General features: G+C 47.9%; 2 protein-coding genes across 3 annotated transcripts; both read right to left on the reverse strand.

The window, feature by feature from the left end:
* Window positions 1–1,105: 1,105 nt before the first annotated feature.
* swi5 (SWI5 homologous recombination repair protein) lies at window positions 1,106–4,823 on the reverse strand. 2 transcript variants are annotated; one of them, XM_076028958.1, is made up of 5 exons: window positions 4,549–4,823; window positions 3,971–4,019; window positions 3,786–3,883; window positions 3,461–3,555; window positions 1,106–1,328 (listed from the first exon to the last, which is right to left on the reverse strand). In XM_076028958.1, the coding sequence occupies exons 1-5, from the start codon at window positions 4,656–4,658 to the stop codon at window positions 1,264–1,266; spliced, it is 417 nt and encodes a 138-aa protein (XP_075885073.1). In that variant the 5' UTR covers window positions 4,659–4,823; the 3' UTR covers window positions 1,106–1,263. The 2 variants fall into 2 exon arrangements, with proteins under 2 accessions (XP_075885073.1, XP_075885072.1); XM_076028957.1 differs by having other exon boundaries at window positions 1,109–1,328; window positions 3,786–3,889; window positions 4,549–4,818.
* Window positions 4,824–18,869: 14,046 nt separating this feature from the next.
* Window positions 18,870–20,706, reverse strand: nrarpa (NOTCH regulated ankyrin repeat protein a). Its single transcript, XM_076028941.1, has 2 exons — window positions 20,444–20,706; window positions 18,870–20,206 (listed from the first exon to the last, which is right to left on the reverse strand). The coding sequence occupies exon 2, from the start codon at window positions 19,649–19,651 to the stop codon at window positions 19,313–19,315; it is 339 nt and encodes a 112-aa protein (XP_075885056.1). The 5' UTR covers window positions 19,652–20,206; window positions 20,444–20,706; the 3' UTR covers window positions 18,870–19,312.
* Between the last annotated feature and the right edge of the window lie 834 nt (window positions 20,707–21,540).

Below are 21,540 nucleotides of genomic sequence, written 5' to 3' on the forward strand. Positions count from 1 at the left end.
GTCATATACTGCAAGTCAAGATAATCTCGGCCGTCGTGTGAGTGCCGGCAGGATGTGACTCCGATCCAGCGGTGCAAAGAACTGTGGGTCAAATGAGCCAGAGAAGCCTGCTGCTTTGTATCCTGCAAGGTATGTTTGTATATAATGTAGATATGTATGTATATATATATATATATATATATACGTATATAAAAACTCAGAAAATGAGTTTGTGGGTTTGTGGTTTTAATAAGCTGAAAAACTTAATCAGCAAAGTTACAACAAGGAACTGCTTGAGATGTCAATTTGCGTGTAATGGCTCAATAAAATTTGTTGGTTTCATCTTTTATGTTAAATTGCAAAAATAAAACAACTTTTTTGTATAGACACACATATATGTATATAATGTGTCCCTACCACACACACACACACACACGTACATATATATATATATATATATCTGTGACAGTGTCAGCCTTACATTTCACCCAGAACATCCAACGTTGACGTGACATCACCAAATGTGTCGCTCACTATGACCAAAGCAGAAGGCTCCTCCATTATTAGCAGAGATCGCTTCCTGTGCTAAGTTTAGTGAGGACAACTATTTTTTTCTTAGTTGGATGTTGCAAAATGTGGTTCTCAAAACCGAGGCTGCAAAAAAAAACAAAAAAAAAACACCATGGAGAATTCAGAGTGCAGTCAGCGCTGTCAGTGTGGGATGACGGGTGAAGTAAAGTTCAAGATAAGGTGGAGAAATGATGACTTATGACCCTGTTATCAGAAAAAAAATAATATTTTTTTTAAATAGCACAGAGGGCAGAGCATCAAGTTGTCTGGAAAGCTCCCCAGCCAATTTGTTATCTGCCGTCCTCAGACAGATAGCGGCACGCCCGACGTTCATTAGACCCGAGTGCTCAGTAAACAACAGCACAAAGGAGTTTGGAGGCCTCAGGATGGAAGGAACCACAGCCATGTGTCGTTCAAGTCCCTCTACAAACCCAGTTCACATCAGAGCTAAAAACTCAAAACCAAGGTCAAGTACAAATTCAAGCAGCAGCTCTTCGACAGGATTTAATACACAAACAAAACATCGACATTCATGTTTTACATTCATGTGTCAAAATCTCCGTGCAAAGACAAAGGAGGTGAACGCAGCCCATCCAAGGGGTGAAACAGTCCGATCCGGGAGGTGAACGCAGCCCAATCTAGGAAGTGAAAGTGGCCAATCCAGGACATCCACATGGCCAATCCAGGAAGTGAATGCAATCCTGCTCCGATCCATCAGTCGTCCAGTTCCAGACCAAAGTGGCTGTAAAGATCTCGGGTGGTGGTTCCTCTCAGGGCGGCTGACACACACACACACACACACACAAACACAAACACAAGACGAGACCGTTATGAGATGCAACTGTTTCTTCTCTGACGTGGTCCGACTGTTTGCTCGGCAACGGTGTGTAAACACACCGCAGGGCTGTTTAAACAGGCCTGAAGCTGAAGCTTGAAGACTCAGAGCTTTTAACATAATCTGAGGGAAACAAATAAAAAACTGAGAACGGAAGGTTCTAGTTGGAGCTGGACACGGATCTGGGGGCACCTGTGTAGCAGAGAGTGTGAAATCACTGAAACCGCCGGCATTTTTAAAGACATGAAAATGTGAACCTGCTTCGGTGGGGAAATGACTCAGTCTGGAATTCCCTCAATTTTTTTAAAGGTCAAACAAAGAGTTTGTGGGTTTGAAGACTGTTGGTTGAGGGGAGAGAAAAGAAAAATGGCAGCCTGTGTGTCTGAGTAACAGGACATTTCACGGATGACATAATTATAAGCATGAATAATCTTGCAGACGAGCCGCCGGTCCAGAATAACCATCATGAGAATATGCAGCTCCATTACGGTTTTGCTTTTAAAAAAAAATAAAAAAATACGTGTCGCCAAGGCGACGCCCATCGGACGACAGACGGACGGACACAGAGGGGACGGTTGTCCGCGGAGGGCGTCGCCGCACCGGCCTGCCGCTGTACAGTCGGCCCACCGTCCCCTCTGGAGCGACAACAACGGCCACTCAGTGCTGGAGTGTGCACTGTGTTGGACGTGTGTGGGTGAGAGGGAGACGCAGGGACAGGAAGAGGATGATAACAACCGTGTGTGTGTGTGTGTGTGTGTGTGTGTGTGTGTGTGTGTGCACTGTATAAGTGTTTTGAAAGACTGCCATTGTGTCAGAGTGCAGTCGCAGCCTCAAGTTGCTGAGGTTGCTATCATCAGCACCATCATCATCGTCGTCGTCATCATCATCCTGACCCTTCAGTAGGGTGAAGGTTTAACTGGGATCTCTCGCTTGTAATGTAATGTGGAGGTAATGAGTTGTGTTTGTTGTGACATGGGTGCGTGTGTGTGTGTGTGTGTGTGTGTGTGTGACACCGTCTGAACTCCATCACCGTCTCGTGAGGCAGATGGAATTTACGTTCACATTTCATTTTATGTGAAGGAAGGTACAACACGGTGACTTAATTCCCTTGTCACACACACACACACACACACACACACACACACACACACACACACACACACACACACACACACACACACACACACACACACACACTAGGTTAAAGGTAACACAACCCCGGGCGGAGAAACCTGAAGAACTCGACCAGCAGTATTTCAATCACCGCTGATCCTCTCAGATGTTCCAACTTGCTGCTGCTGCATTGTAATATATTTTACATATTTACTGTAATATTTATCTTTATGTTTAAATCTGAAACGGACAATTAGTTTAAGGTTGGGGGAAAAAAACATGTAAAAGAGATGGACTGAAGTCAACCAGCGTGTGAATGACCTCCTATAACCTCGAGGCAAACACAATCAGCACAGAGTCAACAGCGAAGAAGCTCCACTGATTGGAGGCCGGGAGTCATAATGTTGCTCTGCTGCCCCCTGGCGGCGGCTAGGATTATTGCATATTTCAAAGATATGTATTTCGGTCGTTTTTCAATATTGCACATACTGTACATCATACATTAAACAAAACAATAATTATAATAATATGCATCGAACAAAGAGGTGTAGGCTAAATGCTAATTTTGCCTAACCTGCTTACATCAGTGAAATAGGAGAGAGAGAATAAACAAGATGAAATAGAAGTAAGAAAAATAATAGTCATAATGATGATAATTTGTAACAACAACAACAACAATAGTAACACTACTAATATTAGTACTCATGTTCATAATTTTGTTTCGTGTGATAATATTTCTAAATATTGCTTTTGAATATATGGAGTGTTTTACGTAGTTTGATTCCTATTTTTAAATCATTCAAAACTGAACCAGGATTCAGTGGGAAACGCTGCAGCAGCAGTGGAAACGCAGTAGCGTGCCGTTACCATTTGACTGGAAAACTAAAGGGAAAAACAAGCTCATTTGATCACGGCTGGAACTGGGCCTTTTATCGGCCGTGTGATTTACAGCGGCTGTCCTACCGATTCGGCCCAGAAGTGACTGTCCAATGTCTTTAATGTCATTGTACTCGTGCAGCATGTCGATGTGATGCTCCAGCTCCGTCTCTCTGCAGCCCCTGGGAGATAAAAAAAACAAACAAACATACAGACAGATGGTCTCATCACAACAACAAAAAACTGCCGACATCTGCCCGAATTCTGCAAGATCAACAAATGAGCAGGAACAACACACGGAGGATGTAAACTCAGCCAAAGCCAAGAGCAAGAGATGAGGGAAGAACATTTAATCTATGGCTGCAGCTATATTTGCCCCATCTACTTTTTTACGTCACACAGTTGAACTCACTCGGCCTCCAGCTGAGCGATCTCTGCATCCAGCTGATCGCTCCTCCTCTGCAGCTCCGCCAGCTCCTCCGCTGGGCCCTCTTTAGCACTCTCTGACACCTGCAGCTGGCAGATGCAAACTAGATAAGCGCGACGATTGGTGGTGGTGGGTGGTTCTGTGTGTGCGTGTCAGGGTTATTTACTCACAGGTGATTTGAAGTTAGACTGAACCCTCCTGAACCTGGAGAACGGCGTTCTAATGAGACAGGACAGGATTTTTTTTTTTTTAATGTTGTTCGTGAACTTTGAGAATTCTGAACCGGAGCCAAGCTTTGTCGCCGCACCACAAATAAGACACACAGTTCTGAAATGAAATGTCAGCGTGCGGTCCTTGTACACTTATATTCTTATTTTGATGTCGACCCATTGGTTCTGCAGCACGGCAAAGTAAAAATAAATGATTTTAGTGACTTGAATTCTTATTATTATTGTTTTTGTGCCTAATTTTTATGATCTTTCACACATACTTTTGTCTTTATTTAAATCAGCCTCCACGACTATTGACTACTGTATTGTCTCGCAACGGATAAGATGGAATAGAGTGCAAATAAATAACTGAGTACAAATAAATACATTTAATCAACTGATCTGATTTTAAAAATTTGTGTATCGTTATGCTAATTATTGGAGCCACCGCAAGGTGGCAGCCACTCACACTAAACACTCGCCCACCGCTGTATCTCTGTACAGTTACAGGCTAACAGGCTAACAAGTGCACTGGTTACCTCCTCAGTGCTACATCCTTCCTTTCCGGTGTCGTGTCGACTTCTGCCGCCGCGGGCGATGAAGGCGGGCGGTCGCTTACGGGACAGTGTGTTTCGTTGGGCTGCTCCATGCTGCCGTGGAGTATGGGTGTGTTTTTCGCTATTCGTGCAGCCGCGGGAAGCGACAGTAAAGATCCTCCAAAACGAAGATGCACACACCCACTTCCGGTTACTTATGTTTTTCGTTGACGACCCTTCCGGTCATCTTTTCCTGCTTTTTTTCTACACGGTTAGCGATTCCAACTCGTATTAGAATGCACTAACAGTGACACAATTATGGAATATAGGGCTCCTGACTTACTTACAGCCCTGTTCCATCTGCCACCACACGCAAATGGTCTCATTAAAACAAACTGGTCTCATTAAAAAAAACTTTAGCTAGGCAGTTTCTGTTCAGTGTTCGTTTTAGTGGCTGTGTGTACATGGTATTCCTAAATATTCAAACTGGAAGATTGGAAAGATGCAGGCAGTGCCATCCTGTTAATTCGCCAGAACACTGACCCCTGAGTGTATTGCCTCTCTCTAAAACTGTCTCCGTTCTCACTGGACTCTTATTGTTTCATGGAGAACCAACCATGATAATGACCTTTTCAAAATAAATTCCTCCCAAATAAATATGTATAATTTCATTAAAAAAGAAGGAAAAAAAAGGTTGTGGGGATTGGTTTAATTCCCTGCTGCTGCCGATCAGCGTTTCCCATTGACTGAGTCAAAACGGTAGGGGGCGGTGTTTCCCTATTTGGAGATTATCCCATTGCATTTGAAAAAAATCACTTGATCAGATATGAAAACACATTCACAGTCAACACAGAGACAAACAATGCACCGTGGCCCCGTTACTCATTCGTGTGTCATTAGCTGCTCTATTTCCAGACTGTCTGTATCCCTGCTGCCCGCGTGTGTATGCGTGCGCGTGTATGTGCGAGCGTGTTTGTTTTTTACAGCAAATGAGTCACCCGGTGCTGAAAAATCACCGCATTCCCTCACACCACCCCCTTCGCTCCTGTGAAGGAGCCAGGCTTCCTGCTCTTAGTTCCCAGAGTTCCCGACTGCTGGCAGTAGAATGCTGGGAATATCCGGAGAGGAAGGGGAAGTGACATCACAGCGGTGACCTTCCGTGCTGGGCCACGTTACCTGCGAGCCGTGGCCAACGAGCGCGGGAACCCAGGGGGGAAACGGCAGGCACGCTGGGACAGAAAACTGTGATTAGAATGTGTTTTCTTGAGAGGAGACGAGAGGAGGGAAGTCGTTGTGCAGTGAGAGTCAGTGAGGAGCGAACAGAAAGGGGAAAAATCCCCGGCACGCGCACAAAGCCCGAGGCCGTGTGAGTTTTCGGACTGGAATTACTTTCCACAGAAATGGAAAACTCACTTTGCCGATAACCTGCTCGTCATAAGTGGAGCGCGTTTACTTTTGGGCAACATTCATTTCCGCCCACATTTTGTGTCTGCGTGCGACTGATTCCACTTTATTTCTCCTGCACGTAAAAAAATGACTCAACCATGTCTGATCAACCTGCTGCTGTTTTTTTCCTCCCTTCCTTGTCAATGAGGCAACAACCTTCAACGTCGTCTGCCAGAGTCCTGTGCCACCCGTTCCCACTGATTAAAAAAAAAACATGTTTGAACGGTCGAAGGGCTGGAGACGGAATGTTGCAGCCGACTCCTGCAGATGAAGTTTCACACAGGCTAGCACACACACACACACACACACACACACACACAGAGTTCAGCACAGTCAGCAGCACGTGGTGGAGATGTTGACTGAGCGTCTGCCTCGTTACATTCTTCAGGAGTAGGAAAACACACAAGTACTGACATCCACACACACGCACAGACACAAACTCACAAACACAACAACAACAAAACGTGTGTCTGCAGATGAGAGAAGACGGGAAGGGTTTAGAGTGTGTGTGTGTGTGGTGTGTGTGTGTGTGTGTGTGTGTGTGTGTGTGTGTGGCGGGGGATGAGGGGAACACGTCATTATGTGGGATGACAAAAGAAGAAGGGATCCTCTGGTCAGCTGCTGCCCGGCTCTATTGTCTCCGCCGCACAGAGGAGATCCCCGCCTCCACACACACACACACACACACACACACACACACACACACACACACAGGAGGCTCTCACTCATCATGTGTTGGACATCACTTTCTTTCCTCTCTTCAAGTTCAACTCTGATTACATGGCCGACCAACTGGCCGCCCCGCCCCCCTCCCCCGTTTAAAGACCCTGCTGACCTCCCCCCCTCCTCCATCTCACCCCCCTCCCTGCACCAGCCTCCCTCCCAGACCCCAGCTGCGTCTTGTGAAGCATTTTCGGCAACTCGGTTGCAGATCCAACAGATGTTTTCCTCCAAAACAAGGCGACGATTTGTAAAGCGGTGGACGTGCCGAGAGGAAGCACTTAAAATTCCGACTGTGGGCCCGAAAAAGAAAAGAAAAAAAGGCTGATCGGGAGCCAAATGCTGCTATAGCACTCGGACGTCGAGATCATGCCAAATGACTTGGATCCTGCACAGACACTTGCACTGTCACATTGACATATTTGCATTTCCAAGAGACGAGGAATTACTGCATTATTATTATGACCGTTCAAATTCCAAATATATAATAGTCACTCATTTAATTGATCATTTTCAAGCTATGCTTCTTCTCACTCCTTTACAAATAAGTCACTTGTTTTCTTTACTGTTTTAATAATTTTGCTCCCTTAAAATTTCTTTCTATATTGTTTTATGTTCGGGAATGGCTTAATAGCAGTTAGGAAGCATTGTCGAAACTGCATAGTCGGAATAAAAAAAAAATCCATATTGGTCAATATTTTAAGTCCACAGACCCGGATCACGTCTGAACTTCAGCTGTTCTCATCAATCAAAAATGCACCAATTTTTCATCGAAACCAAAAAATGCACGCTCACAGTCAGCCGGTGATTAAATGGCGCAGGAGTGGATGGAAAAGTTGCTCCATAAAACTAAACAGAGTGCTTGTAATTAGTTGTTTTCCAGCCATGGAGAAGTTTTATTGTTTTAATGAAGGATGTTTGAGAGGCAGCGGCGGCGGCGGCGGCGGCGGCAGTAAATTCAGCCGTCCAACAGCGGCGGCGCTGAAAGAAAGAAGCTCCTTTCACAGCTTTGTGCGCCCGCCGCCTGTGTATGCGCCTCACGTAGCGGGCCGAGGTGCTGAGCTCCGCATAATTATCCAGCAAACCTCCGGGCAGCCACCAGTCTGAGCCGCCGGTGCAAACTGAAAATGTGAAGAAGAAAATGTGAAGGCCGGGAAACAGAAAGAAGCAACTGGTGGAAAAGTGCAAGAATACTCAGGTGTGAGGAGAGTCGCTTGTTTGCTTGTTTGTAGCAGCAGCAGCAGAAACAGAAGCAGCAGAAGCAGTAGTAGCAGAAGCAGCAGCAGCAGTAGTAGCAGCAGCAGCAGAAGCAGCAGCAGCAGAAGCAGCAGCAGCAGCAGTAGCAGCAGCGATAGCAGCAGAAGCAGCAGCAGCGATAGCAGCAGCAGCAGCAGCAGTAGAAGAAGCAGTAGTAGTAGAAGGAGAAGCAGCAGCAACAGCAACAACAACAGTGACAACACCAAGATGTTCTTCAATCTGTGGGGAACCCATCTGACCTCTGACCCCCCAAACCCTGATATCAGTTTGTCAATCGGTCACTAACCTCCCACTGCTGGTAATCTTGTATTTTTTCACTGAAGCCACTTGACGGGAAGACTCACATTTCTTCTTTATGTGATGTTTTTTGTTTGTTTTTTTTATTTTTATTGTGATGGTTCAGAAGAGAACCTTCAGAACCAGAACCTGGTGCTAGTCGGCGACCACCAGTGATTCTCACGTTAAAAGCAGCACTATTTATGAGATTCTCATAAAGAACAAATGTATTTTTTAAGAAAAATCATCATCATCATTATTATCATCACATCATTGTTTCCCTCCTGGTTCCCACACTGCTGCCGCTCTCAGGTTCAGCAGGAGCTTCATCCATCTTCCTCCTCCAGTGAGCGAGGTCCTGCAGCCGCGTGCGTGTGTGTGTGTGAGTGTGTGTATGTGTGTGTGCAGGGCTGCTGGTGGCGATGGCACAATAGGCACTGAGGGGTCCGACTGAATGGGAGCATTGAGTCTGTTCAGCCAAACAGAAAAGCATCTTCCATCTCACTTCAAAACCCACAGTTTCACTGCGTACAACCGGCTCTTTATTCACCGTAATTACACACACACATGCACACACACAGACACACACCCATCTATAAATACAGGGATGTACTGATGACAAGCAGACAGACTCCTGGCTGATGATACGGTTCAGTGTTGCCCCAAAACCTGAAAGTTAACAGCTGACACTCTCTGACTGGCAGCCAAGTGGGCGGGGCTAAAACAAACAAACAAACAAAAAAGCAAATAAAATACAATTTTAAGTTTTTTTAAAAAATGGAGGCCGTTCCCACTCGGCCTCCGATAGATCGTCTTCACACGTTTTCACATAGCTCAACGAGACTGTTCGTGCATTGAGCCAGACTGCAGTACCTCTACACATCCAGCAGGGTCTGTCGCCCTTGCATCACGCCTCACTCAGCCTCTGTTTTTTTGTTTTGTTTTTTAAAAAAATGAGGCGTTCACACTTTAGTGTGTTTTGCAAACAATTTCAAGACTTTGGTTGCGGCTCGGCCAAACCAACGAGCCCCACCTTCGACCACAGCCAGGGCGAGAGAGAGAGAGAGACATATTAGCCACAGGTTCGGTCTCTGTTACTATTAGCTCATTAGCCTACATCCTGCCACCGTCGTGGTCATTGGGCAACACACACTGAATCAATGTGTGGGAAGAACATCCACATGGGGCAACTGTTGCATACATCTATCTATCTGTCTATCTGTCTATATATCTATATCTATATCTATATGTCTATTTGTCGATCTATCATCAACTCCTCTTTATATTAATATATATATCTATATCTATCTATCCATCATTGACGCATCTATCTATCTATCTATCTATCTATCTATCTATCAGACCAGAAGCTGCAGTAGATGTGGTGATATTGGTGTGTGTGTGGGGTGGGGGGGTTAGAATGGATGGATGGATGGATGGTGGGGGGGTTAGAATGGATGGATGGATGGATGGAGGGGGTTGCAGTGTTGTTGAAGCTCCATATGGGCGACCCCCCGGCCCCCCTCTTCCCCCTGCCCCCCCCCCTGCAAACAGGCAGATGTCAAATGGGACGTGGCTGTGTGACGGGGCACAGGGTCACCCTGCAGCGGGGTAAATAACAGAACAGGAGGCAGCGGAGAAATGCCTTCCTGCCAGCCAGCACCCCTCCCCCCACTGCACCCCCAAACACACAGAGGGAGAGAGAGAGAGAGAGAGAGCGAGAGAGAGAGAGAGAAAGGAGACACACATGCTGGCAGAGAGAAGCCGCTGACACAACATGCCAACACATCAAGCAGCAGCAGCAGCAGCAGCAGTAGACGTGGCTGGATGGTGCCGGTGGAGGAGAACCATCTTCTGCTTCCGCCATCCATCCATTCTGCTGGAAAAGCAACTTGGCAAACTCGCTGTTTTTAGCATCATTAGCATCGTTAGCTGACACAATTCCACTTCCCAACCCACCGATCATGGCAAGCGGAGCTCTTCCGCTTGTCCGATGTTGTTTGCTGTTAAAAATGCCTTGTTATATTTTTCTCCTCCGTCCAAACATAACGCGCCATTTTCACTGGTCAGTGAACTGGTCACGTGACCCCGTACGTCACGTCCGGTGACGCTTAAATGGGAAAAAAGTGTTTCCATGACACCTTTGCAATAAACCTCTATATTTAACCCTTTAGCCATATTTGAGAGGTTGTTCCAAGTTTAGTTGTTTCATTGACCAATTTTTTATCGCGATATTTAGGTTTTTGCAGAATTCTTGGAGTCATGGAAACGCAGCTACCGACTCAGAGGTGTGTTTATGACGGCAAGTGAGGTGGCCATTGACTCAGGGACAGGTGTGTGTGTGTGTGTGTGTGTGTGTGTGTGTGTGTGTGTGTGTGTGTGTGGAGGTATGGGCTGCAGTGCCAAACAAAGCACGGGAATGGACAACAGCATGTGTGTGTGTGTGTGTGTGTGTGTGTGTGTGTGCTGAATGGCTGCTGCGCCTGCAGGGCAGGAGTAAGGTTACTTTACATACTGAACTTACAGCTCCCTTTACCACTGGGGTATAAAATGGATTTGAATGAGAATAAGGGGATGGGGTGGGGGGGAACTGGTCGCGGCTCCCCCCCCACCCCTTTTGTGTAGCAGGAGGTCTGCCGCTCCTGCTTCTGCTTGCTGCTCTGGCATGACTGTGGAGCAGGAGGAGCAGCAGCAGCAGCAGGAGGAGGAGGAGGTGGAGGAGGAGGAGCGGGGGTCACTCTCTCCTCCTCACCCTCCTCTCCCTCCCTCCATCCATCCCTTCCTCCCTATTAGCATAGCAGCTGCCTGATACGGGGGCGAAGGGTGGGGACCGGCCAGGTTGCTGTGTGTGTGTGTGTGTGTGTGTGCGCGATCCAGTCAATGGCGGTCCGTCTGGCTGCTGAATAGCGGCCTAAAAGCAGGCCCCCGCAAGCCAGACAAAAGGAGCCAGGAGGGGGGAGGAGAGGGGAGAGGGTGATGGGGTCGTGGGGTGTGTGGGGAAAGGGGGTGTGGGGGTAGGGGGAGGGGACGGTGTGGGGGGGGTCCCGGGGCTGGAAGAATGAGGCGGTGAATGGAGCGCCTTGTCACCGGCGCTGCGGCGAAGAGCAGCGAATGAACTGGAAGAATGAAAGAAAGGTTAAAAAAAAAAAAAGGGAGACCCGAAGGGGCGAGCGAGCCTGACCACCTGTCTCTCTCTCTCTGTTTTACTCCCCTTCTTACTCACAGGCACTCCCTTTTTTCTGGGGTGGGGGGTCTAGGGGGGTGTTGACTTGGCCGTGACAGGCGACAGACACGCTTTTTGCGTCGGATCAGCAGGATTTTGAAAGAGTCGGAACGTCGACGGGCGCAGACGGACGGGCTGCTTTTGAAAGCAGACTCGCTGACATCAGTCTGACATCTGACGTGATGCGAGCGCTCTGCAGCCAACCACCAGGGGCCGCCACCACCACCACCAAGCCGTGAAATCAGCCGCAATTACAATATGAAAGTTTTCCCGACGGCTTGAAAAAGTTCTGCTACAGTTCGGTACAGTACGGATGTATTATAAGAACTGGATACCGGACTGCCAATATGGCGGCGAGATGATTTCTTTCCCAGTGGTCACTCGAGGTACTGCAGCGAAAAAATCCCATGGGCCCAAAAAGCGTTTTTTTTCCCCATAGACCGCAATACAGAAACAAACACCTTTAAAGACGGCTGACAGGACGATATAAAAAGATTCATTGTTCTATCTGGAGGAAGATTTTTTTCACACGTGTGAAATAAATCCGACATCGTGTCAACATTCCAACACAACTCGGAACTTTGAGCAAAAGAAGAAGAGGAAGAAGGAGAAGAACCTGCAGGAAGCGTCAGCCGCACCCTTTTTCTTTTTGTGACAAAAAAAAGAAAACCTTTATTGAACATCAGGTGGAGCGACGGGTTTGCCGTGCTGCGGTCTGGGCTGAGCCTGGGGACGCCTCGGCGACGGTTGACCACACCCCCTCACTTCCTCTTTCTGACACCGAGGTTCCTGCTGTGCAGCCGAAGCAGCAGAGGTGAAAAAAGAAGAAGAAAAAGGGCAACCGTTGGAGCTCCGCCGTTGCCCAATCATCTCCCCCAGTCGCACCTCTTCCCTTATCAGCGGCCAATCAGACGGCGGCTGGACGCGGTGGCCCGACCTGCTGTCTCGGCGCTCGGCGCTGACCTCGCGGCCGCACATATGAATGTTTAATGAGCGGCTTGAACAATGGGGGGCCTGTGAGCGGCGGCGGCGGGTGATAATGGCACAGATGCACTTGATTGCAGCTGCTGTAACATCAATTATTGACGACCAGAGGCGTCTGAGGGGTGCAAAAAAAAGAAAAAAAACGTGAGGGAAACGCACGCACACACACACACACACACACACACACACACACACACACACACACTAGTGTTGTAGCACTTGAGATTGGTCTTGGTCTTGAGACCACTTTTGAAGGGTCTCTGACTGGGCACACTGGGAATTTTTGAGAGACTCAGTCGAGACTCAGCCAACACTGCAATGACACGATAATCACAGAAAAGAAAGCTTTGAGGTCTTTCACCACCACCATGAGTGACGTCAATGAGTGTACTTTTGGTTTTGAGCTTAGACATTAAAGGTTTTTGTTTTTTTTACGCATTTTGTTCATGCTTGGCATGCCATCATTTTCAGGTAAATGACACAAAATTCATGTATTTTCTTCAAAATATCTGGCAAAGCAGCAGTTTCTGTCTTCCACCTGTAGGGGTCCGATCGGGTTCGACCCGCCTCCTCCCCTGAAGCTCCGCCCTCTTCTTCCAGAACCGAACTCTACAGTTATACACCTGGTCGCAGCAGCGGCCGAGGTGAAACACTGGCGACGAACCAATCAGGGAGATCCGTGAAAAGGCCTCGACCCACCACTTGCTGCCGCCTCCAAGAAACAACAAAAATAAATAAATAAATACATAATTTACGACCTAAACAAGCCTGGGGGCCCGTTAAGCTTTTTAATCCAGCCCACCAAACTTTAAGAAATGATATTATTAGTCAGTAAATCATAAAATAGCTGTATTTCATCCATTTTTACAATGTTTTAAGAGTCATTTCAATAAAGAGCAAAATACCATGGGGCTCCAAAGACACTGATCTGGTTGGAACGTTGCTTTAGTTCATTTTCAATTGACATTAAAGCACATTTTCTGCACTTTGGTTCACCAAAACACTCCATCCATCTGCTGCTGCTCCGCCCCCCACCCCCGTCACATTTGAGAACCCATTGTCGCCCCACCAGTCAAGACGTTTGTCCAGTCCTGCCATAGACACACACCTAATGGCTGCAAACACTGGTCACAAGCGAATTAGCATTAGCGGGACGTAAATAAAAGAAAGAGTCACGGGAACCAGGAGTCGGTACCGTTAACCCCCCCCCCCCACCGTCTCCTCCCCTCCTCCGATCTCTAACTAAATGTAAATTCCTTCCGAGCCGATGGGCCCGACGGCTGTCTGCTGCCGGCGAGCGAGGAAACCCGACACACACACACACACACACACACACACACACACACACACACGCCAAGAACTTTTCGTTCGGGGAGGGGAGGGAGGGTTTGGGGGGGCGGGGCTGAGTGGCCAGCAGGAACCCTGGGAGGCCGGCCAACTCGCTGCGGGAACAATGGAGAACCCAGCTCAACAAAAACATCCTGCAGAAGTGAGAGAGTGGCTGTGGGGGTGTTAGAGGGGGGAGGGTGGGGGGCGAGTGAGGGGGAGGTGGTGGTGGTGGGGGCAAGCAAGCAGCGTGCCAGATCGGCTGTTTGGACCTGCCTCCGTATCACAACACAACCCCACCCCGGGCCCCCCACCCACCCACCCAGCCAGAGCTGCAGCGGGGAGCGAGAAACGCTGCCCCCGCTGCCCCGGAGGTCACAGACGGTTCAGCCGTGTCGGGCAGGTCGAGCCTTCGGAGGAGGAGGAGGAGGAGGAGGTAGTGGTGGCGGTGGCGGCGCCCTGGGCCCTGCAGGTCGACACCCAGCGCCGGCGTTGCGACACAAACAGGTCGGACGTGTAGCGAGTCACGGCGGCGGTTTCTTTCCCACGGTCCCCACACAAGAACAAGAACAAGAGCAGCGGCGACTCGCATGTGTGAGCACGTAAACACACGAAGAAGAGCAAGAAAAGCAGAGGAGGAAGAGGAGGAGAAGGAAGATGAAGAGGAGAGTGAGCAGGAGGAGAGGAGGAGGAAAAGAAGGAGATTGGGCAGGAGGAGGCAGAGGTGGAGAAGGGGGAGAGGAAGACAAAGAGGAGAGGGAAGAGGAGGAGGTGGAAGAGAATGAGAGTGAGCAGGAGGAGGAAGAGAGGATGGGGAGGTGGAGGAGCAAGAGAACACTGAGCAGGATGAGGTGGAGAAGGAGGAGGCGAGAGAAGACGAAAAGGAGAGGGATGAAGAGGAGGACGAAGAGAAAGAGATTGAGCAGGAGGGGGAGGAGGTGGAAGAGGAAGAGAAGGAGATTGTGCAGGAGGAGAAAGAGGAGGAGGAGGCCCGGAAAGTTTGCGCAGGTCACAGTGAAGGAGGTGAAATCGCAGCAGCTTCGGCTCGACGACTCGTTCTGCCTGCAAATCACTGTCACTCCCATTCTCTCTCTCTCTCTCTCTCTCTCTCTCTCTCTCTCCGTCTCCCACAACTTGTGGCCTCCCCTCCAACAACGAGGAGGTGAGGGCGGTTCACATATGCACGCACGGCTACACAAAAGGCAGCGTTTGCACTTCTGTTTGCTCGTCTCACAGGAACTCGCGCGCACACACACACACACACACACACACACACACACACAAAATGCAAAACTAGTAACTATTTCAAAAAAAGATGAAAGAGTGACGAGCAGAAGCAGGTTGCAAGAAGAGAGGAGGGTCTGTCGGAACGCCTGTGTGTGTGTGTGCGGAGGGGAGGTGGTGGTGGTTGGGGGGGGGGGGGGTTGGGTAACATAAAACCGGCTCTCCCACAACACCCTCAGGGGAGGGGTCCCTTCTTTAAACTGAGCCTTACCCACAATGCAGCGGGCTCTTCTTTTATCCCAGCAGTGAAAGGATGAGGCCAGATGAATGACAAAGGGGGACAGAACGGGAGGGGGGGGGGTCTGGGTTGGGCCTGGGGGGGGGGGGGGGATAGGGGGAGGGAGGGCGAAGAGAGAGAGAGAGAGAGAAAAGAAATGTTCCTTCACACCCAGGATTTGAGTTTAATGATTTCTTTACTGGCTTGTACACAAACGTACAAAAATAATACAGCACTCATCTGACATCACGTCATCATCACAGTGTGACATAAACGTTCAAACAAAAAAAAAGAAACTTTTTAAAACCAAAAAAAATAAAAAATAAAAATAAAGAAAAAAGGGAAAAGAAAAAAAAAATAGATGGAAAACATCTGAATCACTCGCACTCACTCTTGTTCCCCGTCTTGCTTGAAATGAAGCAAGACCGGAAACACAACTTGGTCCAAAAAACAAAAAGACAAAAAAAAAACAAAAACAAGAATAAGAAGACAAAGATAATAATAACTCATCTTACTCATGTACACCGATGCGGCGCCACTGGGCCCCGCGCATCATAAATGTTATGACGCCGAGGCGCTCGAACGCCACACGACCGTGCAAGATTTTGTTTCTTTTGTTTCTTTTCTTTTTTTTTAAAATCACGTTACAATGATCTTACCATCAAATGTATTATTCCCCTTTCTAATAAACAGGAAGACGGCACTTCAGAAAAGAAAGTGCCCCATGATATTATCATCAATATACATATATATGTATATATATATATCCATATGTATATATATACATACACCCAATCACAGAGATACACGCATCTTTGTGGGTTTTTTTTCTAACAAAAAAAAACATCACGGATGCTTATTTTCTTTTTTTGTCGTCTCCACACACGTCAGGACATCATCATCACCTGGAACATCGTCATCATCATCACCATACAATAGTATTTTGTTGTGTTTGTTCTTTTTTTTCTCCATGAAGAAAAAAATTCAAAAGTGTTGACGCATTAAAAAAAAAAAAAAAAGCCAACAACAACAACAACAACAACAGTCATCAGTGCAATATTTCCCCCCCCCCCCGCCCCAACAACAACAACAACAACAACAACAACAAAATGAATAAAAATATCAAGTTAAGGACAAAAGGAAGCGGATGCATAATTTCACCTGTGGCCTGGTGACCAGCGGATACCTCAGATACGGCTCTGTCGTGTTTGTTCCAGGTTTGAGACGTTGGAGGGTTGGGTAGTGGGGGGTGGAGGGGTCATGAGAAGCACACGCACGCACGCACACACACACACGCACGCACATGGAAACAACAACAAAAACAACAACAACAACGAAAACGATAAAACAGCTTCTCATGAGGTGAGCCAGTGCTGCTGCTGCTGCTGCTGCTAAGCATCTATACAACTGTTGGCTATTCAATAAAATCAGACAACCCATAAAAACACAAAAACACACACACACACACACACACACACAAGCAGCATCGAGACAAAAGTTCAGACGTCTTTTTGTTAAAAAATAAAAAATAAAATAATAATAATAATGCAGCAACTTTACAGAACCAATCAAATCCTTTGTCGCTCTCTCTTTCTCTCTCTCTCTCTTGTCCGTCACATCCTGTAAAAGTCACGTGATGTCGCTGCTGTTGCGTTAAAAGTCTTCATCGTTCCAACAGTAGGAGGCTCCTGCTGCTCAGTAGTCGCGATTAGGTTTTTTTTTGCGCCCCCCCACACAAAAAAAAAGCCTCCAGCCTGCAGTTACCCCGCACAAACACTGGGGGCGCGCAGCGCAAGGGCTCCACTTTTCATTTGTTTTTTCTTGAGAAAAAAAAAACATTCTGTGCAATAAAAGTCCCTGCATTTACAAGTCACGTGATATAATATCCACTTTTTTTTCTAAATGTATGACTGAAAAAATAAGTTTTCAAAATTAAAAAAATAACAATAAATGCAGGCTGATGAAGACAGAGGAAAGAAGAACGCAAAAGTAACGGCAGTGAGTGTGTGTCTGTGTCTGTGTGTGTGAGGCAGAAAAATAATGATGCTTTGCTCGTCGGTTTGGTTGCAGTGTAAGAATAAACTGTCCCGGCTGAGGATGCAGGATGGGCTGCGCCAAGTCCGTTTTGTACAGAGAGAAAAGAAAAGAAAATACAGACAGAATCTCTTCGACTCCAAAAAAACAAAAGAAACAAGAAGGTGACAGAGCGAGAGAGGAGCCGACACAAACAGCTTTGAGAATACTTTACAGTCGAGGTAGCTGGCAAAACAAAGAAACAAAAAAGGCAAAAACAAAAAAATAATAAGTGTGTGTGAACAGTAGGATGGGGAGGGCGGAGAAGCAGGGGAGGGGTCGGAGGGGGAGTCAGTGGCAGGTCTACCTTCACACGGGACAGTTTAGACTACGAGTCCGAAGCAGCTTCTTAACACGTAAGAGATTCGACGACACAACCAACAACACAGAGGACAGGAAAAAAAAAAACACATCTTCTCAATGTACCTTCATAAATAAAAAGCAGAAGAAGAAGAAGGAGAAGAAGAAGAAGAAAAAGAAGCAGCCTGCTTTCACAGTGACGCCTAGGATGGTAATAAAAAATACTGAATGGAGATCATAAAATGAATTCCAATTGGTCCTCCGTCTTTTTTTTTTTGTTTGTTTGTTTCTGCAAAGCGACAGGAAGCAGCAGCTGTTTCTTTTTCTTTTTTTTGTCTTAAAAATTTCCTCTCTAATAATAATAATAATATAATAATAAAAAAATAACGACAACAACAATAATAATAACAATAATAACGACAATGACAGCGACACAGTGACCTGCAGAGCGCATCCAGCGACCGTCTCTCCTCCTCCTGCTCCTCTTCCTCCTCCCCCTCCTCCAAAACCAAACCACCAAAACAAGGTAAAGCTATTGTGTACAGTACTTCACAACAACCGTGCAATTGTTGCTTCACAATGATTTGCACATCTGAAAGCGTGTCGGAGACCCACCGGGATGTCTTTTAACAAGAAAAAAGTATAAAACGAAACACACAAACACACAGACACACACGAATGATGAGAATGAATGAGTTTGAGAGGCGATGGTGGCGTTGGAGGTCGGAACAGTCCCTCTGACAGCCGACAGGGGGCAGCACTCGGCGTCGACGATCCCTTTCAGATATTCCAGCATCAAGTCGGCGTTCCGTAAAGAATAACTTTTTTTTTTGTTTGTTTCCTCCGGTAAAAAACAAAAAGACGACAACAACAACGAGGGGAATTTTTTTCCTTTCAAAATAAAAGAGCAACAGGTCACCGCTGCTGCCCCTCCCTCCCCCTAAAACCCCCCCTCACACCCCTGCCCTCCCCCTCCTCCCTCCACAAAGAGACCATTGAGCTGTATACTGGGAGAACTGGGCCATCTGCACTCTGGAGTCCCCCCCACCCACCCCCACCACGACCACCACCACCACCACCACCTCCCCTCTCTTTCTCACACACACACACACACACACACACACACACACGTGCTATACACGGACAACTTGGAGATCTCTAGTTAAAGACATTCAGGAGGAAAGCTTTAGTACCAACACTTTGTTTTGTTTTGTTGTGTGTCTGTTTGTGTGTCTGTTGTGTGACAGATTGAAGCGCTGTGTGTGAAGCATGCGTCGTCAGGGCCCCGTTTGGTTTCCAACGTGAGGGCCAGACTCTTGTGCAGGCCTGCTTGTGTGAGATTTGTTCTGTGTGTGTGTGTGTGTGTGTGTGTGTGTGTGTGTGTCTGTCTGTCTGTCTGTCTCTCTTGAAGTTGTGTTGTAATTTGGCACAGCTATGAGAAGAATGGCAGTGTTACCTTGCAGCTTCTTGCCCTCCCCCACTCCAACCTCCACCTCCACCTGCTTGTCTAAAGTTGTATTTTGTCGTTGTGTAGATTCATGTTTTGTTTAGTTTAAAAAAAAAAAAAAAAACGAAGCCATGTTTCGCTTTGTTTTGTTGTTTTTTTGTGTTGTTGTTGTTCGCCGTAGTTCGTTGGAATTTACCTGACAGCAGAGGCAAGATCACCGGGCCCCGGAGGAGTACTTGGCCTTGGTGATGAGGTATAGCACAATGTCCTGGTGGCCCCCGAAGGCGGCGATGTGTAAAGCGCTCCACCCTTCCCGGTTGGCCAGCCGGATGTCGGCCCCGAACTTGACCAGCAGCTTGACCAGCTCCAGGTTGCCGTCGATGACGGACTGGTGCAGCGCCGTCTGTCCCTCCGGCCCGAACGAGTTGACGTTGAACTCGCAGTTTGTCATGTTCTGCAGCAGCGAGTGCAGCTCCTTGGTGTTGCCCTTCTTCACCGCCTCCTGGAAAACCCGCTGCGGCGCCGAGCAGGTCGACACGTCCGCCTGGCTCATGCTTGCGAAACTCGCTGGGGGGGGGGGGGGGGGCGCCGCGAAAATAATCCTGCAGTGCTTTATTTCTCTCTCTTTTTATATATATATTTTTTTTCCTTCTCTGAGTGGAGGTTTGTGCGTCTCGGAGAGGTTTCTTGCTGACGGTGAAGGCAGCTGCACCGGACCGGACCGGACTGGACTGACTGGACCGGTATAAGGCACTTCTTTATCAAAGTACTCAAAAGAAGGTAGAAAAAGCTGTATATATATATCCCAAAAAGGACAAGAGGAGAGAAAACACACGTGGTGTGTAAAAACAAAAATGTGGATATTTGGGAGATCCTTCAAAATCCCTAAGAAACGCACGAGTGGCTGCGGTCCTGGAGGGGGTTGATGGAGGTGTAGGTGGTGGGTGTAGGAGTAGTCCAGCAGCAGGTAGTCAAGCCCGGAGCAGGAGATCTGATGGAGGCACCCCGGCTTGGAGGTGGAGAAGAAAAGTCCGCAGCAGCCTCCGACCGACCAGCCCGTCCTGCACGTCCCGGCTACACGGCGCCGCTACTCATGTGGCCAGGCTGTCTGTGGGAGACACACAAAGGTGGGGAGGGGGACACAAGAGGAGCCCGTGAGAGTCCCGGTCTACACATTCCGGCACATCGCAGGAGGAAGAGGAGGAGCGGCGGGAGCTCCGTGCGTAAAGAGCCGCTTTCTCTCTTTTTTACGCACGGCCGGCAGCGCTGCTTCGGTCCTGCCTGCCTGCCTGCCTGCGCTCCGTACGGAAGCCGGCGCGGGAGGGGAGAAAGTAATCCGCCTTACCTGCGACTTGATGGGGGACGGCTCCGTGCGCGAGGCGAGCGATAGGGAGGGGAAAATCCACCAGGCAGGTCTTGCGTCCTCCGTCCGTGGGCTCCGTGCGAGTCTCTCTCTGGCCGCCGCTGCGCTCCGGGGGAAGATTTTACGCGTCGTCGATTTGCATGACAATGCCGCCCCCGAAAGAATCAACTGTGGAGGAATGGGCGGAAACCCGCCGAGGTTATAGGCTGCCGGCTACGGCGAGGGGGAGGGACCACGGAGCCTGAGAAACTTTTATGCACGGTGGTGGTGGTGGTGGTGGAGGGAGGAGGGAGGAGGGGCGTGGTCTCCAGGAGCAGAGAAATCCGGGCAATGGGGAGGGAACGGGAGGTGTTGGGGGGGTCCTGCAGAGTAGCTACTGAGGCTTTAAACAAGCAGCCCGCAGCAGAGTGCATCCGATCCGGCGGGGCGACCACCGGGACCCCCGGCACCACGCAGGACCCCCCACACATGAAGCTCTGAGTACTGAGTTTTAATATCACCACCTTCATTATTATTATTAGTAGTAGTAGTAGTAGTACTAGTAGTAGTAGTATTAGATATCAAATATCCTTTACAGTCATTGCAACAGGTAGCTACAACGATATCGGTTGGGCTTTATTATTATTATTATTATTATTATTATTATTATTATTATTATTATTATTATTATTATTATTGTTGTTGTTGTTGTTGTTGTTGCGCAGAATTAAGACCCCTCACACCTGCTGGACATGTTTAAAGCTGTGATTCCATGTAGCAGAAGTCACTTTTCGCTGGAACTTCTCCATACGTTACACACACGGATTTAACAGAACTCACTGTCCAACTCTGACGAGCTTCACCTGTGGAGGCTCCTGCGCAGATTTGATTTTTTTTTTTTTTTTTTTTTTTTTACAACAACAACAACAGCAACAGCAGCAGCAGAAGGAGCAACAACAACAGCAAACCGAACCGGAGCTCGGTGGCGATCTGATCGTGTGCGGAAATCTGGTAGTTGAAGGACCTGGGAGACAAATGGAAGGACAGTAAAACGCAAACGCACCCAGCAACAAACGGCCGCACGTTAAATAGAAAAGGAA

The sequence above is a fragment of the Nelusetta ayraudi genome, unplaced genomic scaffold (genome assembly GCF_046127955.1).
Source record: "Nelusetta ayraudi isolate G7.1 ecotype Tasmania unplaced genomic scaffold, CSIRO-AGI_Nayr_v1 ptg000026l, whole genome shotgun sequence".
NCBI lineage: Eukaryota > Metazoa > Chordata > Actinopteri > Tetraodontiformes > Monacanthidae > Nelusetta > Nelusetta ayraudi.

Bases quoted from the DNA above. Each gene is read 5' to 3' on its own strand.
- swi5 (XM_076028957.1), bottom strand. From the start codon at position 4,658: ATGGAGCAGCCCAACGAAACACACTGTCCCGTAAGCGACCGCCCGCCT. The intron at 3,890-3,970 runs GTGAGTAAATAA...TGCATCTGCCAG, and splicing joins AGTCTAACTTCAAATCACCT to CTGCAGGTGTCAGAGAGTGC. The intron at 3,556-3,785 runs GTGAGTTCAACT...TTTATCTCCCAG, and splicing joins ATCGCTCAGCTGGAGGCCGA to GGGCTGCAGAGAGACGGAGC.
- nrarpa (XM_076028941.1), bottom strand. From the start codon at position 19,651: ATGAGCCAGGCGGACGTGTCGACCTGCTCGGCGCCGCAGCGGGTTTTC.